Genomic DNA, 19215 nt, shown 5'->3' on the forward strand with positions numbered 1-19215 from the left:
CCCCGGTCCTCCCGCTCCAGCAGCCCCGACAGGACCCTCGTCTCGAAGTCCCAGATCACCTTTACGTCTAGCTTGGGAGACGGCTGCTAACTTTGGAGCTACTTTGGTTATTGAAGAAACAGCCTCCACTCTCAGACTGTGTCCTTGAAGCCCTCAGACTTGCCCTGGGAGGGAAGGGGGCTCCAGGCCTTCCGGGACACCCGATCCCACAGCGGGCATCCAAGTTACCACACCCCCCGCAGCTCGAACGGTCAAGTCACCTGTGCCATGCAGCCCAAGACCGGCCACCGCCTTCCACTTATCGCCGGCCTTCTGCGTCGCCACGTTCGCCGGGAACTCACACTTCCTCTTGAGGGTAGCAGCCTCACTGCAGCTCTCCAGGTACCTGCACGGGGGGCCGGGAAGGGCTTCATGTGACACGGGAGCCCCCAGAGTGCACGAACGACAGAGGCGGGGGCCGAAAGTGGCCGCACCTGATGACGCCGTCCAGGCAGCTGATCTGCTGGTAGGAGCCAGCGGGCGGGCTCTTGCCACCCAGCTCCTCGGGAAAGCCGCCCGGGGGCAGGCTGGCGCCCGAGCTGTCCTTTTCCACGGGGACAGCTTTCATCTGAGCACAGGAACTACTCTGTGTCTCTGAAAGAAGGATCAGATAGCTCAGTTAATACCTGCTTCCCCCAAACAGTACCCTGTATGTTTACAAAGTCTCTTAATTCTACCTACAAATGAGGCTCGGGGCTCAGAATATGATCCACAGACACAGAAATCCAGGGACAGCCAGATATTCAGGCAGCTCTGTGGGGGCAAGTGTCACTGTGCCACCCACAGAGGGAACCTAGAGGGAGCTGTCACCAGGGCCAAGGCCGGCTTCTCTCTGGGGCTCGGTGGCCCTCGGCCCGGGCTATCCCCAGGGTCAGGGACTCAGCAGTGGGGAAGGCCAGTTCTTACTTAAACTCCTGAAGCTTCTAGGGCCAATTAGATTGCAGACGCTTTTTAGTTGCTCAATATTATTCCCTGTCTCTGGGAGGGTCAGCCCTTCCAAATATGACCCAGTGGTGATAACAGTCGTAATGGTCTCCAGTGCGGCTTGCTGTGGACGTTTCTTGCCCTCACCACGCGCACCAAATGCATTCCCCTAAGGGCCCTCACGGGCAGAGCCACGCCCCGCCCTCTGTTGTGTCCCCAACACCCAGCACAGACCGCAGCATGCAATCTGTCCGCTGGGGGCAAAGTCCACACCCACACGTCCCGAAGGCCAAAAATCCTGGCGAAGACCAGGTGTGGGCAGCCCAGGGAGGCTTCCTGGAGGAGGCAAGCCCTGAGTGCAAGGGAAGAGCAAGAACCCACGACGGGGAGAGGACTGCGGTGCACGTGTGTGCATGTGCGCGTACGTGCAGAGGAACAGCATGAGCCCAGGCACGAGGGCGCGGGGACACAACCTGGTAAGGCGGGCTCAGGCGGCGAGGGGGTGCGCGGGCAGCTCCCTGGGCCACTGGCTCCCCGTGAGAGGGAGGCCTTTGAGCAGAGCTGGCGCTGTCCATTTCAGACACCGCATTCACGGGTGTGAGCACTGTGGGCTGGCTGGGCAGCCCGAGGGGGGCGAGGGCACCTGCTCACGTCGTTGGAAGCACCGACCCCACGGCCAGTACGCAGAGCTAGAATGGGGCGATGGGGCAGAAACGCACGCCTTGGCCACATCTCAACAGGCCTGCGGGAGGCCAGGTGACCACACAACAGCCGGGGTCGGCGAGACTGAATGAGCGAAGGCCCACGCTGGCGGCACGTCACTGAGCGGGGCTGCCCAATGGGGAGGGGAGGCAGCACGCTGGCAGGGTAAATCCCTGCCACCTGGAGTTAACATGAAACCAGGTTCCTCTTTCTGCCTCCCACGCTTAAAGTTTTGCCAGGAGAGGCACCTGGGTGGCTCAGTTTAAGCGTGTGAATTCGGCTCAGGTCATGATCTCACAGCTCGTGGGTTCGAGCCCCACGTGGGGCTCTGTGCTGACAGCTCGGAGCCTGGAGCCCGCTTCGGATTCTGTGTCTCCCTCTCTCTCTGCACCCCTGCCCTCTGCTCACACTCTCTCTCCCTCTCTCAAAAATAAACATTAAAAACCAAAAAGGTTTTACCAAGGAAACAGAGAATAATGCTCTACCTGTAGCAGGTTTTTCCTTTTGTTCTCCAGAGTCACCAGGATAAGGACTTTTGCTTTTGACCCTGCCGTTAGCATTTTTACAAATTTCCTTGAGGAAAAACACAAGAACGCGTCACTCCCTCGAGGGGACCCTCTGGCATTGCAGCCTGTCCCCCACGGTGAGGTCAGAGAAGAGCTGACAACTCCCAGCAACGCAAAGTAGGTTCTGAACGAGAAATCAGAGTGTGGCCGAGCTAAAGAAAACGAGTTTGATGGTCCCAAGAACACAAATCAAGGGACCCGGCAGGTTATGGTTTTGTTGCGTCTTCACTTCTGCTTGATTCGCCTGCTTTAAGGGATTTTCACCCAGACTTCAGCCACAGCTCTTGGACGCTTCCCCCCTTAGAGACTAGAGAGTGAGTCCCGAGCGAGCAGGTTCAGAGGGCAGGTGGCTGGGGCTGTGCGGGCTCCAGGGCTGCCGCGGGTCAGTCTACCCGGAGAGGGAGGGACACGGTGGACGGGGACTTACGGTCCGCCTCCGGCGGGAGTGCTTGTGGCCGTTGCTGTCGCTGGAGGACGTCTGGCTCATGAGGGGCTCGAGGGACCCGTTGCTACCCAGGCTCCCGTAGCCGCTGGAGCCGCTGTGGGGGACGGGCTGGGGAGACAGCAGACAGGAAGGCCTTGGACGTGGCTGGGGGGCGTGGCTGGCACTGCGGGTTCGGTGCCCCCCAACACGGCCGTCTCGCAGAGGCTGTGACCTGCCCGGGGGAGCAGGCCAAGGACAAGGTGGGGGCTGGGCTGCAACCCCGGGTCAGGCTGCGGGACGCATCCCCCGATCCCAGTCCCACACACTCCCTGAAAGAGGGGCCGTTCGACCCTGTCCCTCAGCTCCCTCATGGGCCAGTCTGGTTTCTACCCAGGGGTTTTAGGAACAAGAAGGGGCGTGCTGTGGTGTCGCCGTGGTCTGAGGAGACGGACAAGCAGAAGCTGCCTGGCTGGGGGGACTGGTGGCCACGCTAAGTTTTCTCGAGTGCTGCGTGTGTCCCCAGAACACGGAGAAGGCATTCTCTGGTCCCCCGGGGCCCAGCAGGTGACCCGCTCTCACCCGGTGCACCTGTGGGGGGCCACGCGTGGGCTCGCACCAGGGCCTGCGGGCGGACTCGGGGGCTGGGTGCCATCCTTCAGTGGCTCGCCCCGGGCTGCCGTTCAGGCACAGACGCCCCAACGTGTACGGCTGGGGCTGCCCCCAACGGTGCAAACTGCAGGTGTGCCCAACTGTCCGGGGCCCAGACCAGGGGTACCGGGACGCAGGGAGGAGCCGGATGCGGGGAGACGAGCCTGAGAGGGAGGGAGGGAGGGGCACCCCGGGTCTCCCAGCAGCCCTGGGCCACTTCCGCAGGGGGACAGGAGGGCGCGCAGGCAACGCACCCACCTGTAGCAGCAGCCGGTGTATCTGCTCCGTGAGCTCCTGATCGCTGGGGTGGAGGCCCTTCTCCTCCACACACGACGGAGCCGAGAACACGTCTTCGTTCAAAGGGCCCCTGTGCCGCGCGAATCTGTCTGTTAGTTGGGCCCCATGCTGCACACCCCTGCCGGGCTTGCCTCCCCCCTGCAGACCCCTGGGCTGCCACCTGCCCACTCACGACCTCCTCCTTTCCACTCGCTGCTCTGCCTGCGTGAGGTGTCCCCCCTACCCACCCACCCCCACCCCCCGGGAGCACAGACGTGTGGCGGGAGGTGACTTGGGTCCCGGTCACCCAGTCCCACCCCACGCGGTGTGCTGGTGGGGGAGCCAGGGTCCCCGGGCTGCGCCGTGCACTGAGAGCACTCACACCCTGACTCTGTGTCTCCCGATGATGAAGGAGATTTTTCTGCTCCACGGGTTGATGAAGCTGGACCAGCTGGTGTCCAGGGTGACGTATTCGCCGTTCCGGGCGCGGAACCGGATGGGAGAAGAGTCGAAGGGCTGTCCGCCGGACTGCACGACTGGGGGAGGGGAAGGGTGCGGGCGTGAGGACGAGAGGCTGGCGCTCTCGGGAAGAGGGGAGGGAGAGGCGCTCCGTTCTGGAATCACCTCGAAACTCGAGAGATGCCAACCTCCCCAACGCTACCGCTGTCGGCGCCCCGCTCCGCTTTAAACTGTAACAACGGACCGTTGCCAAAAGCGCCACCACGCATTTCGGCACACGCGTCTCTAGCCTTGACCGGCCCCCAGGGGGATGCTGAGCGTCTGCGAGGCCTGGGCTCAGTGGGGACCCGTGTCATCCACTCCCCTGGCCTGGTCAGCACCTGTATCGCCACAGCTGAACCCGCACCCCTCCCCCCACCCGCCAGGGAAGCCAACCGTAAAGGCAGGATGGCCACGGTTCAGGCTGTGGGCCACAGAGGCCCCACGAGAGATGAGCGCTCCTGACCCACGGGACTAGGGCTCGGGCACGGCCGGGGCATCCGTCACACACACTGGTGGCCGGCCTGACCCATCTAGGCTGGGTGCTGACGGCAGGATTTACTGTGAAAAGGGGACCTACTCTTTTTGTGGATGGTAAGCATCAAAGGCCGGTCGCTGGGGTGAAGCCGCACGAGCAAGGGGGTCTCGATCAGGTCCTGAGGTAGGTAGCCCAGGAGGGGGACCGCCCTGCAAAGCAAGCACACACACGGGGGTCCCTGTGCAGCCCCCCTTCCCCAGCCCCAGCCTCATGGCTGCGCTTCGGGATGCGGTCTGGAACACAGCCTCGAAGGGGGGGCCCTAGTTCATCTCTAAGGACCATCTTCCTCTTGGGGGGCAGGGAAGGGACAGACTCCAAATTCCCCAGAGAGCAAAGCTGGGGAACTGGGCTCACAGAGAACAGTCTTTCAGTTAATTGGCAAACAAAAGATGACAACATCCCCACAGGTCTGTGACGGGGAGCTAGGCCCTAGCAGGCCCAACCCATACAGGCCAAGTGCCCCAGCACAGGGCGGCGTCCTTGCTCCTGAAAGAGTAAATCACGATAACATTCTTGCTTTTTGTCTTTTAAGGTCTTTTCGTTCTTCGTGTCATTTGTAAGTTTGGCCGGATGGGGCTGGGCATGGCTTCTTTTAAACAAGCTTTGCCTGGACGCCGGAAAACCCTGTTTGGCTCTTTTCCAGCTCAGGATGCTGTGCTTCGGTTACTTTGGCTGCCGTGTCTGGTCCTGAGAAGGCGCCACACAGGCGGGGGGCCTTCGCTCTGTGCCACCGGGCTTCCTCCTGCAGCTTTTAGGACGATGTTTTGGGGTGACCGTCTCGGTGCCCGTTCTGCCCCCACGACCAGCATTCTCTGCCCACGCAGCCACTGTTCCCTCTTCTGAGCCGCAGTTCAGCCTCCCCACCCTGGAGACCAGCCTTCTCGCATCCGAACTGATGTTTCCCCAACCTCTTCCGAGCGGATGCCCTCACGCGGAAGGGCCTTCTCCAAGCCGTTAGAGCCACGCCTGCCTGTTCCCCTTGAATGGCGCTTTCTCGTGGGCCCTGCGTTAGGATTCGATCTTCTCCTCCTGGTCTGACACACACTCTCCAGGATTCGTGTTTTCATCTGATAGGATGTACAGAATGTTCCTGGTGCCCTTCCAGGTCAAGGTTTGGCCAGGGGAGAGGAGGAGGAGGAGGAAGGGGAAGAGGAGGAGGAAGAAGAGGGAGAGAGGGAGAAGAAAGAAGGGGAGGAGAAGGGGGAGGAAGGAGGGAGAGGGTGGGGAGGAGCCCGGGCCACTGCCCAGGTGTCCTGTGCTCCGTGGGCTGGGCCGCCCGCAGGGCTCTGCTGAGGAAGGCCCTGTGCACCTGCTCACAACACCTGCACACGAGTGACACCTGTGCTGGTTTGCAGGCAGGTGTTCTCAGACTCCTGGAAGAATAAAAATTGTCCTGGGGCTGCTTTGTGAACGCAGCTCCCACGGCCCCCACGCCGAGACCGTTGGATGGGGCTGGGTGGGGCCCAGGAACCTGCGCCTTGAAACCTCGTGTCTCTGGTGATTCTGCCACAGGGGGTGAGCAGATCAGCCCTGAGCTGCCCAGAGCTGAAGGCTGACGGTTCCCTGGCTTCCCGAGAGCAACTCTTTCCCAGGAGGCTCTGCGTCCAGGGCGGGTACCTGGTGTCTCCAGGTCAGGCGCAGGCAGCGGGGTGGGCTTGATCCTCGACAGCATCTGTGGAGGTCGCCTGGGCCGACTGAGAAAGCCCGGAGTGCTTCTGGTGCTTCTAGGTCCACTTCCTGTGGGTCTTCCGAGGGGGGCTCTTCCCCATCACTGCCGGCAGCCACCAGGATCTCTGTCTTTGTGCAGGAGGGGCCGGGGGGAGGCGCTCCATGGGCTTCGGCCCCAAGTCAGCCAACCCAGAACCCTCTGAGAAGGGCAGGGCTCCCGACTCCCACAAGCACCATTTGTTCTGGCCACAGCACCTTGAGTGGGACACGGAGTGAAGCTCCGGGCAGGAACGGAGGTGACCCCCCCCCCCCCCCCGCGGGGAGCAGGCTGTGACACACACGCTGGTGGACACATTTCTGCTGGGATCCTGCCAATGGCGTCTCCAATCCTAACCCGAGCACGCCGTCCCTGGCCATGCCGTGCTTTAGTCGTGTGCGATTTTGAAATGAGTTTAAATAGGATAATAAAGATAGACTCCATTACAACGATGATCAGCTCCCCAGAATGCTCCATTTACACAACGTTCCTATCTCGGGAGGCTGTTAGTGCAATTCCACAATCGTTTCATTGCCTGCAGTTCAACATCTTTGCGGATTACCTTCTCAAACCAACATGCAGCCTTAACTTTAGCTGCATAGCGTTCATGCCAAAAACATAAAAATCGACTGGGCTGTGTTGAGCTGCTATTAAGTAACCACCAAGATAATGACGAAACGCTAAACATCACGTGATCGAGTCTGCCGCCACGAAGGGCGCGATAGTGATCCCAAGACACGCAAAGGGCACAGCGCCAGGCTGCTTACCTTTCGTCCACATCCTGGAACAAGCAATTTGGTGTATGCGTGGTCGTAAAAATTCTCTTTTCAGGAGGAATTCGAGGGGCTGAAAGAAGAGAATTTTACACAAGTTTCTGATTCTAATACACACTTAGTGCAGTTATATTATAGCTACCGGAAAACGCCACGTAGATTCACAGGATGTGTGGCGGAGGAAGGAATTAAGAAGGGGACTCTGAACCACAGCCTGTCACATAGGGAGCAGAGCGGACCCTATGCTAGATGACCGCCAGCCAGCCTCAACTCCTCTGTGGGCAGGTTCAGTCTAGAAGGCCAAGGACCGCCACTCTAACAGAAGCACGTGCTGTCGCGTAGGCTTCTCTCGGCAAAATCGTGCCGGAAGGCCATATCCGTGATCTTTCAGATCCAACGAGGGTGAGCTCAACAAATTGTTTAAAAAAATAAATGAGTTAAGTGCTTAGATTCAACATTCTCAGCAAATGTCACTGTAACGGGGACTTTACAGTTTCTAGGGCGGGCAAAGAAGATAGAGTAACTTGCACAAAGGAAATCGCATATCCAGAATCTCCCTCAGCTACCAAATTCGTGGACAAAACATTCAAAACTCCAAAGCTTTCCATTCGTGAAGCAGAATCCTGTTGGGATGAACAACTCGGTGAAACCCAGGGAACCCCTCTCAGTCTTTCTCGAATATTTGGAAGAGAATATTCCATATGGAGGAGCCCCTCAAACATCTGAGAAAGGGCCACATACCTAAAACATCTCTATCGGTTTTAAGAAATAAATGCCTTTTTAAAAACTGGCATCATTAACCACTGAGACAAGATTATAAACACAACGGAACGTGGACCGAACTGGATCCCTGCGGTTCAGGAGTTGCACACGGCACCCGCTTTCTGGGAATTCTGGTCACGTGGCTTGCGGAGCTGCTGGGGCGAGGACCTTGGGCTCCCGGCCCGGTCCTGCAGCCGGTCACACGAGGACCGTGTCATACCACAGTTCAGGAGGTGGAGTCACCAGGAGGACAGAATCGGGGTGGCCAAGTGCCTGGGGGCCTTCGGGCTTCAAGGGAAAACCCAGATTTGGGGTTTTGGGGGGAGAAGGTGGTCTGAGAAGCCAGCAGGACCAGGAACGGGCACCTGGTGGGATAAGCCTGCTGTACTGTGGCTTTTCTACAGGCAGAGGGAGGGAGGAAAGAACCAGAGTGAACAGTGGGAGCCAGGCCGCCAGGCTGCACGTCGGGAAGGCGGGGAAGGCAGTAGAAGGTAGGACGAGCCACAGCCTCATTTCTCGAGTGGGCGGACGGTGTGGGGTCCTGAGCAGGCAGCGCTGTCCCTGTGCTTCCGAGGTGGGAGGTGCATGAGGATGGGAGGGACCCGGGGACCCGGCAGGGCCATCCTCACCGTATGGATGGAAGGCAGCGGCTGGGGAAGGGGCAGGGCGCTCTGGACACCGCAACAGCCTGGTCACGGGTGCGAGATGCCGGCACCCAGACCCTCTGACAGACACGGGGAGGCGGTATGGCAGGGGCCACCGGGGGGCCCAGGGGACAAAGGTGGGCGTGCAACCAGAGGGAGACGGACACTGTGCAAGGTGGGGGGAGAGGCCAGGGCTGGCGGTCGGCCTTCCTGACGTTAGGGGTGAGCCACGGGACTAACTGAGGCACCACACGGAGCCTGTGCCCCCGCCTGGGCCGGGCTCTCACCTTCGTAGCCCGAGTGCACTCTCTCCGCCAGCAGCACGCAGCACAGCTGGCCCTCGGCGCCCTGCGGGTCCCGCACCTTGACCAGGTAAGGCGTCATGCGAAACGGGTGGTAACGGATCTCGTTCTCGTGGCTCTTCCCGACACTGTGGAGGACGGCAGGGTCAGCGCTGTGGCACGAGGACAGAAGGGATCCCGTCCTGCTTACTGCCAGCCACCCCTCCCCGCAGCGGCTGCTCCGAGAGCACCCCTGCATTGGCTGTCCCGAAGCCCGGGAGGCGGAGGCAGGCTCCCCTCCTGGGGACGGGGGCGAAGCCAGAGGTGCCGCCCGGGGTCTGGGTCTGGGCCTCTGCCCCGCTCCCTCGGGCGTCAACGACATTAAAGGGCACGGCGAAGAGTGAACAGCCCTGGGCGGTGGGAGCTCCTCCAGGAGCCGTTCTCTACAGGGGGTCACATTTTCACTGGGGGAGAAGACGTTGCTTCACCACTGAGGCCCCAGCCCCACCTGCCCAGGGTACCAGAACCCGGCCAGGGGGTCGCTCCTGACACTGCGGCTGGACGCTCAACCAGTCACCTTGTTTCGGGCCAAAAGCCTGTTGGGGAAGCTCTGGGGGCTCTTTCTGGAAAAAACACACACTTGAGGTAGAGGCTGCATGTGCTTTCGGGGTCCTCTTGGGCCCTGGGGTACGTGCCTTCCTGGTTAAGGGCCCTGGGCCGCGTTCCCAGGTGACGGACACCAAGTCCAGGCTCCTCGGGCTGATGTTCTCCATGAGGAAGGGTCCAATCACCCCAGTGCTGACCATGCTGCCTTAACTCCCCATGCCCATTGTTTTTATTTAAAAAATTGTTTTAATATTATTATCGACAGAGAGAGACAGAGTGCCAGCAGGAGAGGGGCAGAGAGAGAGGGAGACACAGACTCTGAAGCAGGCTCCAGGCTCCGAGCTGTCAGCACAGAGCCCGACTCGGAGCACGAACCCACAGACCACAGATCATGACCTGAGCCGAAGTCGGACGCTCAACCGACTGAGCCCCCCAGGCGCCCCCTCCCTGTGCACATGTGAAATGCAGTTTTCACACAGACTTTTCAGGAATATGTGCACTGCATGGCAGGGTGCCCGCATAAGCCTCTACCCTGAAGAGGTGCCGAGGGGCGAGGGGCGCAGGGTGGGGTCACGGCACAGCGGGAGCCGGTGGGGGCCACTCCCGCACCTCCTCAGCCTCCCAAGCGGGGCTCGGGGGTGAAGTGTTGGCACCGTGCCCAGCTTGGGACACCCAGGCACGGGCTTACCTGACTCGGCAGAAGAAAGACTTCTCCTCCATGCAGTCTTGAGTAAACGCATCTGAAAGAAAGAGCCCCGAGTCACACATCCAATCCCATCCGATCTCATCCCATCGTACGACAGGACACACGGGCTGGCACTCTTGGCTTCTCCCAAGCCACACAGAGGCGGGAGAATCGTCAGGTGCGAATGCATGTTCACACAGGCACAAAGCGGAGCCCTCAGAGGCCATTTATCACACTTCCGACCGAAACATGCTTCGTGAGTGTCGCACGTACCGGATCAGGAGGGGCTAAAAGTCTGCCGTCAGAAGTTTACCATTTTTGAAACGGTTCCGAAGCTGACACAAACACGGCAACTAATAAGCCATTTAACTCGGGGAAACCGACTGACTGATGGGCCGAACGTGTGTGTGTAAGGGTCTAATACCTTCGCCTCCGTGTTTGGGGGGATATTCGGTTCTAATAGAAGGCCCTACCCAAGCTTACATCAGTCCTTCTGCTAAAATATTAGCCTTCTTCAAAATCTGAAACGCCGAGCAACACGAGGTCATTCAGGCGGCGTCATCAGAGATGAGGGAATGGCGTTTCCACGATAAAGGAATTTTTTAAGAAGAAATCTCAGACGCTGATCTTTCACGTCAAGTTTCGTCTACTCGAAAGAAAGAGGAAAAGTAGGCAATCCCTAATGAGGGAAAACAGCATCGAGTTACGGCCTGGAAAGGCCTCGGAGAAGTCACCTGGTCCTTCTTTTGTATTCAGACAAAAATTCAGGGGCAACCATCCTAGGGAGACGGTGCCCGCCGTAAACCACGTGCGGAGCGATGTCCCTTCCACGCAGTGACGTACGCGTCCTCATGACACGCCCTGCAAGCTTTAGTGACCTGACTGCACAGTCCTCGGTGGGATTTCCGGGAGAAGGCAGGCGGCTCTATATCTGAAACCAAAAGTGAGTGTCTCCTTTCACGAGTCAACCCTACGGCCAACTCCCGGCTTGGCTTGTCTGCTGGAGGGAAGGTTCCGCCGCGCAGCTGTGGTGGGTGGGGTGGCGGCCCAGCCGGCAGGAGGAGGAGGGAGCAGGTGGGGACAGGGGCCTGAGATCCAGGAGATGGTGTCAGTGGGGCTGAGGAGCACGTGATATGAGCAGAGATGCTGACCCCCGAGCCAAGGGCGAAACGGGAGCCGGTTCTGGGCGATGCGGCCCCGGGGCAGGCTCCAGCCAAGATCACGACTGAGGTCACGCCTATCTGGGATGACCCCCACAGTCACACTGAGTCCCACCGTGTCCCGTCCCTCCTGGTTCCTCAGTGTTTCTGCCCTTCGGTTCAACTTCTGCTCCGAGAGACCAGAGCCCCACAGGGGACAGGTAGACAGATGGTGGAGGACTTACACGGCAAAAGGGGGGCTTCCACTGGCCTCCCTGGTCCCTGGAAGTGTGGAGAGGCTTCAGGGAAGGCCTGAGCTGGTTGGGCCCCTCCCCTGTCTGGCACTTTCTGCCAGGACCCGGTGCCACGTCTCTGCTGAGACTCGTCTGGCCACTGTGCAGACTGGAGCGTGACCAGCCTGGAGAGCTCGCGGTTTAAGCCCAGGAGGACGTCGCAGGCCGCCAGCACGAAGCCGCCCCTGGCCGAGGGGAGGAGCGCCCGCCTGTCACTGCGACATCACTGCGGCTGACCGCCATGGCGCCCGCAGGACACAGGGCCCGGTCTCTGCACTCTGCGGGTTCACGCCAAGACCCCAGCTTCTCAGAACGACTTCGTTTCTAAAATGCCTAATGTTTCTTAGAGTCTTCTCACTCAAACGGCTTTCCCTCTCTGAAATTCATGAGCGAGCAGCTTTCCGTCTTTGGCCTCGACAGCTGTCGGGCAGGGGCGCGCTGCCGGTTTCTGGCAGAGGTGAGATGTGGCACGTGCCCCAGAGCCCCACGACCCCCGTGCCGCTGGCACACAAGGCCAGGTGGCCACCGCTCAGCCACCGCCCGGGCCCTCACCTGCTCCGCTGCAGACGCCCCAGAGCGGGAGCTTGTAAGGCGTGGTGGACGCGTGGAACACGCTGACGTCGTGGGGCGCCAGGAACTCCACGAACTTGGCGCCGGGGAAGACGTCCCTTTTACAGTGAAAGATGGAGGCAACTTGGTCGGAGACGTACAGGATTTTCCCGGTGACCAGGGACACCGCTGCAGCAAACATACCCTGGAAGGAAGAAGGGGCTCAGTGGGGACAGCAGATGGGGTCCGGACGGGCCGCCCCTCCCCGGGGCCACAGACTGGGGGCTCAGGGGAGGCGTCTGGTCCCCCTCCTCAGCCCTGGCCAGAACTCTCCTCGCCTCTACCCCCCTCCCTCTCCCCTGCCAGCCCATCTCTCTCCCGGGGAGCCCCAGAGGCTCCTGCCCTGGGCTCCCTCCCCGCCGGCTAGCCTGAGCCCTGGCCCGGGGAGCTCTGGGTGGGGGGGGGTTCAGCTGCAGTGGGGACACTGAAGGAAGGACGCAGGAAGGACTGGGGAGCCCCACTCTCCAGGCCAGTTCTGCCACGATTCCAGTATGTCTGGGTCCCCACCTGCCCTTAATGCCTGCTCTCTGACTGAGAAGTAGGGGTGCAGGGAAGGGAGCACTCGCTCCCCTTCCCCCAGACCCCCAAGGGTGCCCCCACCCTAACAGGCTGCTTAAAAACGCATGAGCGTTGGAGTCTCGGGAGCTGAGTTCAAATCCCAGGTGCCCCAAAGTGAGCCTAAGATCACCTGGTCACTGCTCGGTCAAGGTGGGGCTCACTCTTACACGCACAAGGCATGGGGCGGAGTCGCCGTGAGAGAAGGACAGCCTCACAGAAAGCCGCAAGAGTGTGCTACACGACCCGCTTCTGAATCGCTCACTTGACCTTGTTTTTCGTTGAAGGCTCGAACTTATCTCCTGACCCCCCAGAACCCTGCAGTGGCTTAACCGGCTCACCTGGATCAAGGGCTCGGCTTTCGGGGGGCAGGGGGGGAGACTCCGCTCAAGGGGGGAGCTTACCGCATTCTTCACGATGAACTCGGAAGTGGCGCCCTCGATGTCCTCCGCGGTGTAGCAGGGCAGGCTGGCGCCGCAGGCCTGGCTCTCGCCGGACAAGAGCAGCTGGTAGTATTCCTCACTGGCTGCGGGAGAGACCAAGGGGCTGAAAACGGCTCCCGCCTCTGCGCGTCCGGACGCGGCTGTTCTCACGGAAAAGGGGGGCTACGCACACTAGCCTCCTCGGACGCCGAGAGAACGGAGAGAGAAATGTGAAGGCAAAGCAAACAGAAATCTTTCATTTGTCCTGAAAACCCCGAAGACCTGCGATTACAGAACTTCTAACGTGGTGAGTACACGGGGCGCCGGGGAGGCTCAGTCCGTGCAGCGGCCGACATCGGCTCAGGTCACGGTCTCACGGCTCGTGGGTTCGAGCCCCGCGTCGGGCTCTGTGCTGACGGCTCGGAGCCCGGAGCCTGCTTCGGATTCTGTGTCTCCCTCTCTCTCTCTCTGCCCCCCCCTGCTTACACTCTCTCTGTTGCTCAAAAGATAAATAACAAAAAATAAAATAAAAGTCAAATGGTAAGTACACATTATTTTAAGTAACCTGGGTGGAGAGTTCCCCCTAACCCTCACTTTGCCCACAAGGTCTTTAATCGTGGCCCAACAAGGGAGTCTCCCTGTAGGATGGCCGTGGCCCCAGTATGTGGTTCCTTGTGGCCCTGGCGCTCCCATCCGGACAGAATCCACTCATCTCAGGACATACAGCTTTCAAGGGCAACTATCATGGTGCTGCCCCCCCCCCAGGCCTCCGGGGTGGGGGGGCAGCCCCCAGGGACGGGTTCCGGCAGCCCCGCCCTTCAGAGAAGCCCCTACCCCTGCAGTCTGTGAGCGCGCTTGGGTGGGCAGGCCGAGCATGGCTTCTGTTTCTACTCTATTAACCCTCACAAAACAGACACAGGTTTAGACAGGAGCCTGAAAAGAGATCTGGGGCTGACGAGGGCACCCAGGAGGCCAGCGGATACCGCACACTGCAGACCCCCCATGCCCAGCACCGGACCTTTCCGCCAGACTGCACGGGCGAGCAAGGGCGCCCTTCTGACAAGAGTTGTTCAAACGTCAGGAAATATGAAGACGATTTGGAATATGGCTTCGTATCCATCACCATTAGTGACAAACGTGCAGTGAGCGTTAAGCCCTGCCTGGAGGGAGTAACTGATGATAACAGAACAAAGCCATTGTTTGAGTCTTTATCTCAACCTCCCGGGTTTTTCTCTTCTTACCCACATTTTCACTGTGCAGGGTCCACTGGGCCCTCCGCGTGCCTGTGACGGGTACACGAAGGTCAAGGGGTAGGGCGGGGCTGGGGCTCCCTGGTAGAGGGACGTGTACCCCCTCGTCCGCCCTAACGAGATGCCGGCTTTTCTTCTGTCTCTGTTTCCTGCTCATAAGGGGCCCAAACAGCTGAGAGATTCCTCAAAGTGCAGGAGTGGGAGGTTCCCAGGAAAACGGAAAGGTTCGCCTGAGGGTTCACTGCTCGAAGATCAGGGATACTTCCCCCAAGCTTTCTGCTGTTCTCTCTCAAGCACTGCAGGAAATTTAAAAAAACTCTCAAAGCTCATATCCCCATTCCCAGCAACAGACCAAAAGGCGAGGCTGCACGAACCTTTCTGACTGTCCCGTAGCTAAAGCATCCCGAGGTGACCCAGACAGAGGGGTCACAGCCCAAACTCCTCGGGATGGATGTCTGCAGAAGGGCTCACCCAGCAATCAAGTTCCTGCTTCTCTAGAAAAGCTGGTGCGCGCGTGTGTGTGTCCTTAGGGCAGTGTGCCCCTTACCCGTCCCGGAGACAGAGGCACGTGCGGTTGCCTGAGTCCCAGGAGATGGGGGCGGGGTACCTGCTCAGTGCGAAGTCCAGCCGCAGTGAGTGAAGGAAGTCCCCACTCTGTCGGCAGTTACTTAAGGGGCTTGGAGTTTATTGAAATGTCAAGTGTCTGAGCCGGATGATGCAAAGGTTTTGGAAACTGCAGTGTTTGTTCAGATTCCCACACTGCATCTATGAGGACTTGGGCACAGGTACCCTCAGGTGGAAGCCTTAGTCTAGACCACGGGCAGCCCTAAGGGCTCTTACATAATCTGCCACCTGAGAGTCAGATCCAAACATGCCCCCAAGCGGGAGTGGAGTCTGGGCGGGGCCTGTGATGGAAGGAGGCTCCCTGCTTGGCTTCCCGGGTGAAAAGACACAACCACACAGAGACTCACACGGAGATTTTTACACAAACAAGAAGGTCTAAAGCAGAGACCCTAAAATACCGTCCTGTGAGAGTGAGATCTGGCAAAAGCCTCTCTCGTATCTCTCTCTCTTTTTTTTAAGTTTATTTATTTTTGAGAGAGAGAGAGAGAGGGAGAGAATGCACTGGGGAGGGACAGAGAGAGGGAGAGAGAAAAATCCCAAGCAGGCTCCACACTGTCAGCACAGAGCCTGACATGGGGCTCGATCTCACGAATTGTGAGCTCATGACCTGAGCTGAAATCAAGAGTAGGACGCTTAACCAACTGAGGAGAGGAGCATCTCTTGCTATTTTTCAAAGGAGCCACCGGCCCTCAGTTCAACTCACATCCGAGCTGCTCACACAGTAGGGCCACCAGCTCCCGCCTCAGCCTGGAGGAAGCTGTGCTCTTTTGAGCACGACCTGACCCCAGCCCAGAGCACAGAAGCGTTATGCTGTAAATACACGTCTTATATCAGCGGCTTTTCTGTTTTTCTTTTTTTTCTCTCTAAAGGCCAAGTACAATAGAAAACTTCCAGAGAATTAAGGTTTCCCATCATTGCCTTTTCCCAGACTTCCACAATTTCCTTCTGCAGTTTCAGGACTGGGTTGTAGAAAGTCGACACCACCCCACGGATTTCTATGAGTTTGGATCAAAGACGCGGCCGGACCTACCTTTCACCTGCTTCACGCTCCTCAGCGCGTACTTCAAGGTCGCCAGCGTGCTGGCTTTCCCTCTGGCCTTCTTGTCTCCAGGGAGGTGGACCCTCAGCTCCTTGAGGGTTTTTATCAGCTCCTTGTGCGTGTCTGCTTTGGCAGACTGTTCGCTGCTGTGGCATTAAAGAAAGCCATCACACGTGGGCTTCCTGACTCCTCCTTCCTGCGCCTCTAGTCCCATTTCTGCACCAGGCCCCCAGGACATTTCGGTCTGCGTGGTTCTCTGTGGCGCACTGTGGGATGCATCGCAGTATCCCTGGCCTCAGCAGCAGAGGCCAGAATCGCCTCGCCGCTTGTGACAACCGGAGCTGTCTCCCGACCCTGCTAGACATCTCCTGCAGGGGGACGAGACGCCCCGGCTGGGGACCACTGCTCTGACCCAAGTGAGTGCGGCACGAGCCCCTTCCCCTGGGCTTCCTTCCCCCGTGGCTAGAGCCGGGCTTTGCCCAGCGTGGCCTGCTGGTCGACCCGCAGTCTGGCTGAGCAGGCTACCCCCTCGGGAGCCCTGCCTGCCTGCCCCGTGTCAGACAGAAAGGCATCGGGTGATGGACATTACAGAGCACAGCAAACTGGTTTCCTGGGGGGCAGGAATGTGAATGAGGAACACGAGAAGTCCTCAGAGAGGAAAGTTCTAAGAAGGACATCTAAACTTAAGGATACAGAGAGAGGAGGAAGCCAGATCAGGTGGGCACCTCCTGGTAAGAGCAGAAAGAAGGTTAGAAACCAGGTCTCTTTCGAGGGCGAGGTGGCCAGGTGCCCACACACCCGGGCTTAAGAGCCGGCGTCTGCTCCAGCGGTCATACGAAAATGTCTGTGGACACCTAACGTGGGCGCGGAATGTTCCAGGGGGACGTAACCTCCAGTAACAAGTCTCCATGTCTCTAAAGACCCGAAAGCAAGGGGGTTCTAACCGGCCTCACCTGCAGCCGCTTGTCGTCGTGCCGTGTTCAGACTTCGCCATCAGGAGGCCAAAGGCATCTGGACTGTAAGCGCGAGCGAGAGGTAAGGCCAGACTCAGAGGGCTGCGCACTCCACCCACTTCTCCCCCCATCCCGCCAGAGACAACGATCCAGATTATACCAGAGCAAGGCAACTGAGGAAAAACACGAGGGAAAGGGAAAGCGGGAGCATAAAACCTTCAGATACCAGGAAAACTAAGTGTTCCGAGAAGGACTGAGGGAGCAAGTTCATTTTCTGGAGGCCGCCCGGCCGCTCGCGGGGCTCCCGAGTCCTCGGCCCCCCAAACCTCACCATTCTCGTTAGCGGTTGTTTACTGGCAACCAGATACTCGACACCAACAGTCGCATCGCTATAGTACGTTTTAGTTATTCTGGGTTAATGAGATTTCTCTTTTTAATGTTGAAAAACCGGGCCATCGTGATTTAAAGATCACAAAAGCGATCCAACAGGATGAGATACAGGGAAAACAGACACCCAGCCCGGCCTCAGTGGGCCGAGGGTCCCACCTACCCCGGGGGGGCGACAGGCGGCCGGATGAGCGCCCCCAGCTCCTTGCTGCCCCGCGAGCCCCGCCCCGAGGGGCAGTTTTCGTTGGTTTCATTTCCGCTGGAGCCGCTGCTCATGTCGACGTCTTCCTGGAGGGGGGCTTCGTGGGGCCGGGGGGGCTCCACGGGCTCCTGGGCCGGGGGCTGGGGGGGTATTCCGTGTATGTGTTCATGTTGGCTCCACAGTGAAGCTGGGAAAAGAGAGAAATGTCATCAGGCCTCGAAGAGCTCGGTCACCGCAGCCGCCGCGTGGGGCGCCTCACTGGGATCTGTCTCCACGGGCCGCTAAGTAAGCCGGGCGCGGTCAGAGTCAACCGTGGGCGATCTTTGTTCTTGTTCACTGAGCTCCTACCTGCCCTGAATTAGGACGCGGATGAATCACGTGGCCACAGCCCCCAGACGTCTCTAATTGCCGACGGCCTGGTCAGGAGGCGACAAGAGCATCAATGACCGCCGCCCGGCACGTGGGGAGTTTGGCAGAAACACGGATTCCCACCGGATGGCTGGTGGGGCCTAGGAACCTGCATTTCACAAGCCTCCCCAGGTGACACTGGGAGAGCAGGAGGGCTCAGAAGTCTTTGCATCACAAGCTGCAGGAGACCCCGAGCCCAGGCTGGGGGCGGGGGAGACCCTCCGGGAGAGAGAAGGCCGTGGGGCAGGCGCTGCCCTGTGAGGAGGGCAGAGTGGGCGGGAGCCCGGACAGCGGCACAGGGGTGAGTGCACGCGGGATGTGGAGGGAGAGGGACTGGCGTGAGGCCACTGAAGGATTCGAGGTAGCAGACGTAGCAGACGAGCGAACTCTGTTGCGTTCGGACAGGTCCTCACCACCGTACTATGCGGAAACTTTGGCGCATTAGGGGCGGGAGGGTGGAGGGGGCTGAGGTTAGAGCCAGGCCAGCCCTAAGGTTTCTGCAACAACCCTGGAACACAACCATGAGAATGAGCTGACGGTGAGTATGCAAGGGGGGAGGGGCCTGACCGGAAGCCTAGGGATGGGCAGAGAGGTGTCCCTGGGAAAGGACGACCCAGGATGGTGTCTCCCTCAGGGTCTCTCGGGAAAGAAAAGCTAGGCAGGTGGGGGAGGGGCGGCTGCTATTCCACCACCACCCCCCCCCCCGCCCCCAGCCCCGGCCGGAGGGGCAGGAGGAAGGAGGGTTATGAAACCAAAGAACCGAGACGACCTGCAATTTGGGGGAACAGAGCTGGGGGCATAGACCCCTGGCTCCTCTCTCCTCCTGCCCTCAGCGGTCAGAGAGCCAGAAAGCGAGGGGACCCTGCTGGCACAGGCCTGGAAGGCCAGCCCTTGGGCACTGAGCGGGGAGGGAAGATCCAGAGGGCCCAGCCGAAGTGCCCTGACTGAGCGGAGTCCCTGGGGACAGAATGTGTCCCCACGGCTTCCGCGTGCTCAGAGAAACAGAGCAGACACCCGGTTGATGGCAGAGGCTATGGACACAGTGTTTCACGTAACCCTCGTGATCACTCATCATCGGATACCACATAGGAAACCATTCCTGGTATCAGTCTACGGATGAGAAAACAGGCCAGTGACCCACTCAAGGCCACGCGTGGCAGGTGACAGGGCTGGATCCCGTGTCCACCTGCTCCTGAAGACGGGCACCCACGGGGAATCCAACCACATTACTCTCCGGAAAACAGCAGGTGTGATTAGACCTCG

General features: G+C 59.4%; 1 protein-coding gene across 1 annotated transcript in view; it reads right to left on the reverse strand.

Annotated features, from left to right (window-relative positions):
* PER2 (period circadian regulator 2) overlaps window positions 1-18597 on the reverse strand; it is a 31627-nt gene extending 13030 nt beyond the window's left edge. The window contains 16 exon segments of the mRNA XM_023259932.2: window positions 261-385; window positions 474-633; window positions 2151-2238; window positions 2659-2784; window positions 3562-3670; window positions 3962-4115; window positions 4658-4764; window positions 7088-7166; window positions 8787-8929; window positions 10075-10126; window positions 12056-12257; window positions 13072-13193; window positions 15994-16148; window positions 16956-17018; window positions 17506-17683; window positions 17686-18597. Coding sequence (XP_023115700.2) covers window positions 261-385; window positions 474-633; window positions 2151-2238; window positions 2659-2784; window positions 3562-3670; window positions 3962-4115; window positions 4658-4764; window positions 7088-7166; window positions 8787-8929; window positions 10075-10126; window positions 12056-12257; window positions 13072-13193; window positions 15994-16148; window positions 16956-17018; window positions 17506-17683; window positions 17686-17713 — 1891 coding nt within the window. The 5' untranslated portion in view covers window positions 17714-18597.
* Window positions 18598-19215: the final 618 nt, after the last annotated feature.

This window comes from Felis catus, chromosome C1 (genome assembly GCF_018350175.1).
Source record: "Felis catus isolate Fca126 chromosome C1, F.catus_Fca126_mat1.0, whole genome shotgun sequence".
In the NCBI taxonomy this organism is placed as follows: domain Eukaryota; kingdom Metazoa; phylum Chordata; class Mammalia; order Carnivora; family Felidae; genus Felis; species Felis catus.